Source organism: Anoplopoma fimbria, chromosome 17 (genome assembly GCF_027596085.1).
Source record: "Anoplopoma fimbria isolate UVic2021 breed Golden Eagle Sablefish chromosome 17, Afim_UVic_2022, whole genome shotgun sequence".
NCBI lineage: Eukaryota > Metazoa > Chordata > Actinopteri > Perciformes > Anoplopomatidae > Anoplopoma > Anoplopoma fimbria.
In genome coordinates this window covers 2,317,648-2,328,439 of record NC_072465.1, presented here as the reverse complement: position 1 = coordinate 2,328,439, position 10,792 = coordinate 2,317,648, and the positions used below count along the sequence as shown (strand labels likewise).

General features: G+C 38.0%; 1 protein-coding gene across 1 annotated transcript; it reads right to left on the bottom strand.

Moving 5' to 3' along the window:
• Nucleotides 1-5,755: 5,755 nt before the first annotated feature.
• Nucleotides 5,756-10,576, bottom strand: LOC129106132 (heme transporter hrg1-A-like). Its single transcript, XM_054617468.1, has 3 exons — nucleotides 10,354-10,576; nucleotides 8,299-8,466; nucleotides 5,756-6,949 (listed from the first exon to the last, which is right to left on the bottom strand). Exons 1-3 carry the CDS (start codon nucleotides 10,481-10,483, stop codon nucleotides 6,813-6,815), a joined length of 435 nt encoding a protein of 144 aa, XP_054473443.1. The 5' UTR covers nucleotides 10,484-10,576; the 3' UTR covers nucleotides 5,756-6,812.
• Nucleotides 10,577-10,792: the final 216 nt, after the last annotated feature.

Genomic DNA, 10,792 nt, shown 5'->3' with positions numbered 1-10,792 from the left:
GTTATGTTACTAAAGACCAGAGCTAGGCTAACTGTTTCCCCCAGGCTAACCTGGTGCTGGCTGTAGCTTCGTGTTTACTGTACAAATGTGAGCGTGGCGTCAGTCTTCTCATCTAACTCTCAGCAATAAAGTCATAAGTACATTTTCCAGAATGTCAAACTATTCCATTAAGTCTGAGATTTGGAATGACAAATTCATAAAGAAATCTTAAGAAGCGCAGTTGGTAAGAATGGGCCCACAAAGGCACAGACACATTTTTATCGAGATTATAATTTATTCAATATTCTAATTTATAAAACTAATAAGACAACATGTACAACACATCCTTAAAGGCCCTGAAAACCAGTTTCCCAAATTAGCCTCTCAAGATGAATGAAATCAAACTTTTTGACAGCGTTGGAGCAGTTTTTGTTATTTCACTTGAGAAATGTCTGTCTGCGCTGTTATTTTCTGTGTTCCTCTGGACTCATATGGAAAAAGATGATATACATGTGTACACCATTCACAGTATTCAAATCAAAATGGGCTGTTTTCTCATCTTGCCAGGTCTGTCAATCAAATCTGATCAATCACACCCACACAGTCCGGAAGAAGCGGATCTGCAATTTTTTTGTGTGTGTTGAACTGTTAATAAATATAATTTTTTGGTTTTTCTTCATATTTTTTATTTGCATATTCACTCCTATTATTTAATGTTGTATAGAAATGTTCGTGTTTTATATGGAATCTACAGAAACAACAACCTGCAACATCCATTCGCTGACAAGGATCATGTGACATGATTTAAATCTCCAGAACGCAACTAAATGGACCTTGCAGTGAGATGGTTTTGTAAGATGTTTATAGATACCTTTAACATATACGTGTTTTTCAAATTTTAAAAGTGAAATTGTGCATTAAAAACACTTCCCTCCTGCACTGCGTGCAAGCCTGTATTATTCTTGTTTCGCTGTGACTTATCTTTTCGTATTAGACCGTAATTTATCATAATATTTAGTGCTCAAGCTTCCTTCAAATGTCCCTGCTTTCATGTGTAATTTAGCCAATATCCTGCTCTGGCTCTGATTACAGTGTTTAAGTGCTGGGGTTCGTCCATGGCACATTACAAGCAGTCCCAGTGGAGCTCCCAGCTGAGCTGGGGATACAGCATGCTGGGCTGGTGTACGCTGAGCACCAGGTTATGCTGGAGAAAGCCTCATGTGGCTTATTCTGGGACATCCAGGGAAGAAGAAGTGCATGATGGTTAAATGCAGACATTCACTGTGTGTAGTTGAGACTGTTTCTCTTTATAAAGGGCTTTAAAGTTGTAAAAACTTAATCAAATGTTTAATCCATTATTAAGAAAAACATACAATTTCCCTTTGGTAATAATGCTGTTTTAAATGTAGGTTATTATTATTATTAAAAAGCCCTTTTCCAGAAAGTAAGTTGTCATATGGTCCACTCAGTCAACCCAAAAATATTTATAAGAAGCATTAATAAGTTATTTATTAACTTTTAATAAGCCATTAGTTACAACATAAAGCATTGTAAAGTGGGGTCTGTTTTAAAAAGTTTCTTTATAAAGTTTGTCAGTGTTTTACACAAAAAAATACATCAAACAAGCTAGTGGTAGATTAAACTTGTTTTGAGATTTGAGGCTAGATGTGCGTGCATGTGAGTGAGCGGGTAATGCTGCTTGAATGTTGCATCACATCATGTCCATATGTGCGAACAGCAGGTCATATGATCTCTGTGTGCATGTGATAATGTGACACATGGGCTACACAAAAAGAAAAAAAACAGCAACAGTAACTTCTATGTGGATGAAAAGGAATCATTTTGCTTCTATTAAAATTGTAACATGACAAACTGAAAAAAACACACTGCCTATTTCAGTTAATAATGCTGACTCTGAACAGCCAGGCAGAAAGACGCTGACGTGATTGAGCACTATATATAGCAAATCATCACATGAAAGTAATTTCCTCTGCTGAGTCAGCTATTCAAATTCAATGTTTTAGGTTCACCTTCTTTGTCAACACTTATAAGAGTCGGTGAGTCAGAAAATCAGAGCTGACCATACGGCCGCTGTTTCGACTTGAACTTCTGAAATGAGCTTATTAAACCACAAGACAGCTTCATATAAAACTTGATCGCTGACAACAGAATATCATGTGAGGAAGACAATATAAAGTATAATATAATATTATAATATATTCACACCAATGCAATACAAGGCCATGGATAGAAAAGGAAAACCACCATTAGGTAAATGCGTTTCAGATCCTCTCTTGTTTTAATAGATACATTAGATAGAATGTGCTCTTTTCTCAGTCTGAATGTCTTCAAATTGTAAGGGCACTGAAACACCTTTTGGACTCTACACAGCTCCTTGTTCGTAAACCAGAAAAACACCCCACAAATCAATTCGAACATAATGTCTTTAGATAAGGAGCCTGCAGGGAGTCAGGCACTGCTGTCTCCAATCTCACACTTCAAATACTGCTTTACTGGAAGCAGTGCCAACCTGGGATCTCCTGGATTAGGCACTATCACGCATCCACTCCTGTCAAACTCACAGTGAAGCACTGTGTGCAAGGTAGAGAGGAATGCTGCGTTTCTACAACAGAGCTATTGCATTAGAAACATCAACAGGGCCAGCTTCAAAGGGGTGCGCCTTCACATTGAATCAATCCCCACTTCCATTAGATTAGATGAATTCACCAAAGTTACATTGCGCTAACGTTTCTTTATGGTTTCCCAAATCCCTCGTTCTGGTTCTGGTTCCCCCTGTGAAGCCACTTCAAACAGCCTCTGCCATGGCATATCCCTTTGTGCTCTAAAACAGCAAATATGTGTCTCTGTAAAATGTTTCAGATGCGAGCTCGCAGTGGTCCCAGAGGCACGGACAGCATCGCACACAGAAAACACAAGAGTCAGAGGAGGAGAGAAACAATAGCTGAGCGTAAAGGTGGGGATGTGCCGTTAACAGGCAGGTCTGCAGGGAGAGTTTGAATGACTGATGGGTAAGGAAGAAGATATTACGGTGACAAATAAAAGCAAAAAGCAGAGATAGTGTGGGAGAAATCCTGAAGCAGTAAATCTGTGTGGTAATAGAGAAAGACGGGAGGGGAGGGGGGCTGCAAAGGTCTAGAAACATATGTTTCAGTTTGTAAATAAAACAGTAAATTGCTATGGATATTGCTTAAATATCTGTGGGCTTTGTACCTCGCTTTGCGGAAGTTCCTCGGAAATCATTCTGGGACTGCCTCCTCAAAATGCCAAAGCGGCTTCTTAATGTCAAAGAGGCCATCTGGTTCTCGACCAATTCAAGATGTTTGTTTTTCATTTAGCATTTTTCCTCTTGACGCATCTTTTTTTAGATCAAATGCTGCATATTTTGTATCATTAATACAAATGTTCGTAATTCACAGTGGAGCTGTTAGCCTGCAGGCATCACAGACATTAGTCAAAGCTGTGAATCCCTCTTCACCATGTATTACTGGAGGAAAGTAACCAAGTACTTTTACTCAAGTACAATTGTGAGGCACTTGTGCACTGCTTGATTCACTTTGTCCCCCAATTCCCTTCATCTCAGAGGGAAATATTAAATGTTTCACTCCACTACATTTATTAGACAAATAACAAAATATGAGATCAACCCATAAAGCATTATGCATTGTTGTAGATTAAACTGATTTAAAAAGAAGTAAAGAATTTGCTCCACAACGCTATTATTAAAATAGGGCAATTTAACAAGTACTTTTCCTTTTTTATATACTGTTAATATATTTTGTGACTAACGGAATTATTCTTCGAATGGAGTGAAATTTTGAGTGCAGGACTTTTTTTTAATAGTGTGATTTTGCCATGCTACTTAAGTAAAAGATCCCAATATTTCTTCCATCATTCCAATTGATAATTACCTATAAAAAAACTCCATTACAAGTAAAAATCCTGCATTCACATTTTTACTCAAGCAAAAGTACAGTAGTATCTGCAATGAAATGTAATAAAGGTATCAAAAGTAAAAGTACTAATTATGCAGAACTGTCTCTGTCAGTGCTGTAATATCATGATGTCAAGGTAGTTTATACATTAACATGTAAACAGTACTTTGTATTGCAGTTGGTCAAGACGGAGCTAATTTTAACCACTTCATACACTGTTGGGTAGTTTAATCTATAACAATGCATCATATCTTAAAAACTGACCATATTGTACGAAAAACACAAATCTGAATAGTACGTAAATATGTCAAATAAATGTAGTTTAGCAAAATGTACAGAATTTAGGATGTAATGGTGAAGACGTATAAAGTAGTATACATGAAAATTGAAAATTGTACTTAATTACAGTATTTGACTTTTTATGCATGCAACTCCTCATTTTGATGTGTCAGCGAGTACTCACAAATTATAGACGGGTTGAAGCGGTGCATTTGTGCCCTTTTCTGCCATCATCTGTTCTAAAGGTGGGTATGTGTGCAATAGAAAGGAAAATTTCCCAATCATGTTGTTTGTTATAGATTTTGATTCAGCTGCTGTTGCTCTTTACGATATAATTATACAGGATGTTTAGGATGGTTGTGTTATTTGAATGTCTTAACTTTAGTTTCCAGTCTCACCGCACTCTGCCAGACTGCCAGTCAACACTTGAGACAACTTCCTTCCTTGATTTGGGTAGAAAGGAGTCCCATAATTGAATAAAACGAGACCCCTCCCCCTCTTTACATACCACACAAAACACACACACACACACACACACACACTCACTCACACACACACAGGTTTTACAGGCTGGTGTATAAACTTAATAGGACGCATTTGGTTCCAAAGCCCCCAGCTTGCTCAGTGGAAAGTGAGCCGGATTGTTTTTCAGTTTCTTAATGTCGAAGTTTATAACGGCCAGATAAAAAATGTTGCCATGGTGATTTAACCACAACATCGCAATTACCTTGATGCAATGAGACTCTGGGGGCTTACAAACAAACCAGTGTAATGCAATTAAGATATAAGTACCACCAAAAATGTCCTTAAAACACAGAGGAAGGATGCAGGAAAGCAACAAAGCGGGTGAAATAATGATAGTGGCTTCTTAAGGATCAAAGTTACTGATACTTCTAGTAAATAAAGAGTTACTTTGCCAGATTCACTTTCCGTTTCACTCCGGAGCAGCTGCAGGATTCAAGAGACACATTTCTCCACCAGATATTGTCCTGTAAATGAATAACTTAATGAGTTATAATGCACCAAACACTGATAGTGCTGGAATATTTCAGTCACATATTTTTCACATCAACTTCAAAGTCCTCCAAATCATACATTAAAACTTCTCTGCACCCAACCCCGCATAACTTCCCTTTGAGGGGCAAAATAAAAATGTGGATGGATGGAATAATTGCCTGACTTCAAAGCGCAGCTCATTGACCTGCATTCACAGTTGCGATTGCAATGCTGTGGGGTGTTTTTTTCTTCATAAATGTGGCTTCGGTGGGTGGGGAAAGTGGTTTATTCCTCTCATGGTGCAAATCCCATTCTAATGCCCGACACTGACCCTCCTGACCCGGGCTTAGTAGGAAGAAGGATGTGTAGCACCTTCATTCTGTCCCTGTGACACTTTTTCATGCTACATCAAAGTCACAAGGCTTATGAAAAAAATAAGTGCTTTGGAGGAACAGAAACTGTACAAAAATAGACACATTCCTTATTTAAAAAAGAGGAAGTTGTTATGCACAACAATGTCAAAAAACTAATTTTATTAACATGACACACCTTTAAACAAACACACCGGCGTTCATTCATACTTCATTTCTATCATGTACAGAGATAAAAGGAAATACAGCAAAATAATCTCATAAAGCAACAATATAAATTTCATTTATAGTTCAGATGAGGACAATAAACATGCATGCACATTAGTGGTGACACTACTGTCACAAATTAAAGCCATGACTGAGGCCCATGCTCACACTGTACACACTGATCTTTTCACACTGATAAAAATAATACAAAAATCATTCTTTACATTAAAAAATTATCCTTCATGGTTCACAAATACATCAAACCAGGACATGTGTTGCTTCTCACATGAACACATTCATGTTGATGCTGCAGGGTTTGGGGTGACCTGCCCTCTGCAGGACCCGACACACTTCTTGTGTTCCAAGAGGTTCTTGGATATACATCATGTATTCACCATCTGGAGTGATGAAATGTGATATGCAGATTACATCCATTTGACCGCTGTATGTGCAACATTTCCTCATTCATTGAACAAGATTTTTTTTCTTTTTAATAATACTAAGATGTAAGTCAGGGTGTTGAGCACACATCCTGTACTGTACATGGTGTTTAACTGTTGGAAGGATGGCACCCTCTAGGGGCTACAGCATGAAACTGCAACTGATAATTACCACTGAGGAGTGTGTTGAAGCACAGTAATTCCCTTCACTGAGTACTGAAAAACATTACCATATTTTGGATTTATTTTGTCATGAAGAAATTGTGCAGATGCATGACGAAGCAGGGTGCTGAGGAGGAAAGAAATCTATCAAACATCTTATAAAGTAGAACTGGATGTGTCTGTAAAGTGGCCAAGTCAGCAACAAACCCTGGAAACACTATACAAAAAGGGCGAGGAGGTTTGGGCCAAGAAGGCAAGTAAGTAACAAGGATCAGAGTGCTCATCCACAACACAAAGTATTCCAACCTTTCCTCTGATTCCTTTTAAAATGTTCTTCAACACCTTTGGACTCTCAGGCTGGGAATCCAGCACAGCGAGACACTCCAAAGTCTGTGCCAACATCACTAAGGGATGTTTAAGTGCCCTTAGAAGTCACTGAGGATGCTGATGTCAGCAAACTCTTTGCGGTAGCGGTGAGCTGACAAGGCGAGCAGGAAGGACCACTTGAGGCTCATGAAGCTCCACACACAGGACAGGTAGAGACTCTGAGGGTCCTTCAGGGCTGTCGGAGGGAGAGACACAGACCATGAACATTAATCTGCTGCTTTAAAAAAAACTATCACTCTTCTGCAAAGGTTTGCCACAAGATGCATGAGCACGGCTACGCGGTTTGCTCCCATTCATCCACAGGAGCATCAGTGAGGTCGGCCGCCGATGTTGGGTGAAAAGGCCTTGGCCCATACTAACATTAACTTTAAAGAATAACACTTTAGAAAGCTTTATCATTTCAACTTAGTAGTATTAAAGTTCTTCCCAGAAAGTGAAAAAAGACGCACTTATCAAGGGACTTACTCGTCATTTCTGCTAGGTCAGATGATAGATCACATGTATGCTTTGAGCCAGAAATGTCAATCCAAAATAAGGATTTACCTTGTGTCTGCCTTATCAGTCTTTTAAAATAGCAATAAAGTATAATATTCTGATAATACTACGTGATTTCAATTGTAAAGTTCATTTATTTGTGTGGTATACTTAATATCTGCAGTAGCAATTAACATTGAAATTAGGAAAAACATATAAGGAAATTATCTAAAAATGGAGAGAAAAAGGGAAGTGGAGCAGGAAAGAAATTCTGCTGCTGGTAAACAAGGTACAACAAATAAATCCTATAATAAGGAGAATGTAGTACCACATTGACAGGTGCAGTCAATGAAAATGTATAGAAAGGGAATAAGAAAATCAATCAATCAACACCTCATGAGTATAAAACATTTTCAAATCACATGTTCGAATCAAATGGAAATATAAGATTTCTGTATAATACACATTTTATCATTCACCATGAAGTGGCCCAAACTGTGAAAAACTGACCAAAATGACTCAAATAAGTATGAAACAGAGATACAATATCAGACTAAAATGCACTGCGAGTTGCGATTTGTGTAAGAGGGATGACAATTTGGCATTTTCTGAATTGGAGAAACTTGCTCCGAAAAGATCACTCAGGGTTGTCAACAGGCAATCTGGGAATTGTAGGAAATCTCTACATAAAGTAAACCTAAAAGAGTCAGGTGGAGGTGGAGTGGAGACACTAACCTCGATTCAAACCAATCATCTGATTCGTCGTGTTATCAAGCTTCTTTCAGATATTTCAACTTGTGCTGCATCTTTTAATGTTTTGTTAATTGTGATTATTTACATTTTTGTGTCTGATCTTTCTTTTTGAGCCACTTAAGTATTGGACTTTACACTTACATTGTGTCAGTTAGTGCTGTTAGTTACGTGTGTTCAGTGTGATGACAAACAGCATTAGTCTGATTTACCATATACTGCAGAACATAAACACATTTAGTGAGGAACAGCGCGAACACCAAGTTATGAGAGACAGGAAGGCGATGTAGAAGAACTCACACTCCTTGTTGTTGATGGCAATAGAAAGGAAACTGATGAAGGCCACGACTGCTAACAGAGAGAGGAAGACTCCGATGAAGAAGAAGAACTTGAGGCCCTTCAGCCAGGTCCTCCAGTAGTCCTGCAGGTACATGACGTGGGTTATCAGGGTCCAAAGGGCCAGCACACCTGAGGGACAAAGAACAACTGACAGGTTAGCTTTCAGAAGACTAAATACTAGACAGAGAGTTGTTTGACCTAATAACTACACATTGATAGATTTCATGTGCAGCGGAATTTTTTTTGACTTTTAGTTTTTTTACAGGCGGCATTGTTATAGTTGCATTCTTATGCAACTCTATTATTTCATCACAAACACTGTACAAATAGTACATAGACATAAAATTATGACAGAAAAATGATAATATGAACGTTGATTTTTAGTGACTAACTTTCAAAACCTTGAAATTAGTTTCCTTGAATTCACCAACACGGAAAGGTTCTCAAAACGCTCTCTGCTGACTACTTGAATCAATAAAGTAATGGCATGCTTGTACACAATGAACTACAACGTGCAAAACCATTTTTAAAGAAGACATACACAGCAGATTGTAACTGCTCGTATATAACAGACGTTGACCTGTGTTTGTATGGTCATGAACTGATGTTGTTATCCAGAGTGAGTGTGCATCTTCAGGCACATCATGACACAGCATGTTGCCAATCACACTTCTTTCTTTAAGTTCCCCCTTTTTTTTGAGCCACAGTGTTGTAAATCTCAGCCAAAAGTAAAAGTCCCATCTTTTCACCAACCAGTAACAATTAGTAACAACCCTCACTGAGGCTGAATTTTAACTGTATCAATCTGACAGCAGCATCAGTGTCTGTGTTTCCAGTGAATGTCGGGGCTCATTGTTGAAAGCTGAAGAATAAACACATTTTTCATAGTACTGAAATGAAGGACATCTTGTGAAATTTTGTTGGGGAAGATAATATAATGTTGGTGTATCATTAAAGCAGACATGGAACCAGTTGCAGCTAGTTCCCATTTTGAAAATGAGAATGCATTTTTTTACCAGTTATGTTTCATATTGTAGCCGTTATTTTAGGAAATGGGTTGACTTCATGTATGCAGTCACCAATCGTATTTGTGTGAGAGAATGAAGGACAATACTACATTTGTTCTTTAATAAAAAATAAAAAATCATCACAAATTACCCAAGACAAGTTAGTTTTATCTTTGGGAACATGTATTGTGCCACTTTAATTGATAACAATACATCCTGTGAACAGATGAGTGCAGAGGTTAGAGATATGGACTTATAAACCAGCTCAAAGGTCACAAACATGGAAAAAACTGTTAACATAACCCACTCAAAGGATCATATTATTGTCAAACAATTCCTTTACATTAATGCCTAAGATTTGCCTTAAATTTTATGCAAACATGTGCCTTCCGAGCAAACAGTGGTTTGTATTCATTTAAGCAAAATATAAAAATTAATTTGCAGTTTTGAAATGAAGGTCGGGAAAAAAAACCTATTCATACATAATATACAGATAAATTCTGTAAATTACAATAAGTACAGGCATGTGCGATGACACATTAAAAACACTGATACTGTCCTTTTAATATTTTCTGTTATAACATTTATTATTATTTATTATAAGCTATGAATTTTTTTAAAGACAAATAATATTTTATCATGTGGCCCAAGTTTTGATATTTCTGCACTTTATAATACCTTCAATCTCAAAGGTTTTAATTAGCTTATATAGGGGGGGGGGAAGCTGAAACTTGACAGAAAATGGAAAAATCAGCAGCAGGATATATTACCCTGATATTAAAAAAAAAAACACCATACTTTAACTTATTGTTTGACATATCTGCCCTTCAAAAACACGTTTGCACTGTGGTCTCTGTCTAACTACAGGCTCATTTTTCACCTTCAGCCTGAGGAGAGCGGTCACTGGTGTTCTAACACAAGACTTGAATAAAAAAACATGCACATGTAAGGACACCTGTGGTTTACCAGGACAAACACACACACACACACACACACACACGGTGTTTACCTGACAGTCCTCCCATGGCTGCAGTCCACGGCTGTTTGAACGCGATGTTCCACACCAAGAAAGCAGAGAACCCCATGAGCATACCGAACGAGGCATAGCCGATACTAATGTACGTTTTATTAACAGCCATTTTCACCAGAAAAAACAAAGGTGGCAGGAAAGAGCCCTGACCAGCAAGACCAGCAAGACCAACGAGACGAGAGGGAAAGTGTGTGTGTGTGTGTGTGTGTGTGTGTGTGTGTGTGTGTGCATCCGGTTATTCCACAAACGTGCTGAAGGGGGACAGCATGTGACCACCTGTGTGAGAACTGCTGACTCATGATTGTTGTCACACACGTGTTAAAGGGTAAGTGTGAAACATGACTAAGCGTTTCTGATGAAAAATACTTTTTTCTATCCAGCTGCAAAAAAAATAAATAATAATGCATGGCTTCAGTCT

Excerpts from the sequence above, each read along its gene's own strand:
- LOC129106132 (XM_054617468.1), bottom strand. The coding sequence starts at position 10,483 with ATGGCTGTTAATAAAACGTACATTAGTATCGGCTATGCCTCGTTCGGT. Across the intron at positions 8,467-10,353 it reads AGCCATGGGAGGACTGTCAG|GTGTGCTGGCCCTTTGGACC; the intron begins GTAAACACCGTG and ends TTTGTCCCTCAG. Across the intron at positions 6,950-8,298 it reads TGCCATCAACAACAAGGAGT|CCCTGAAGGACCCTCAGAGT; the intron begins GTGAGTTCTTCT and ends TCCCTCCGACAG.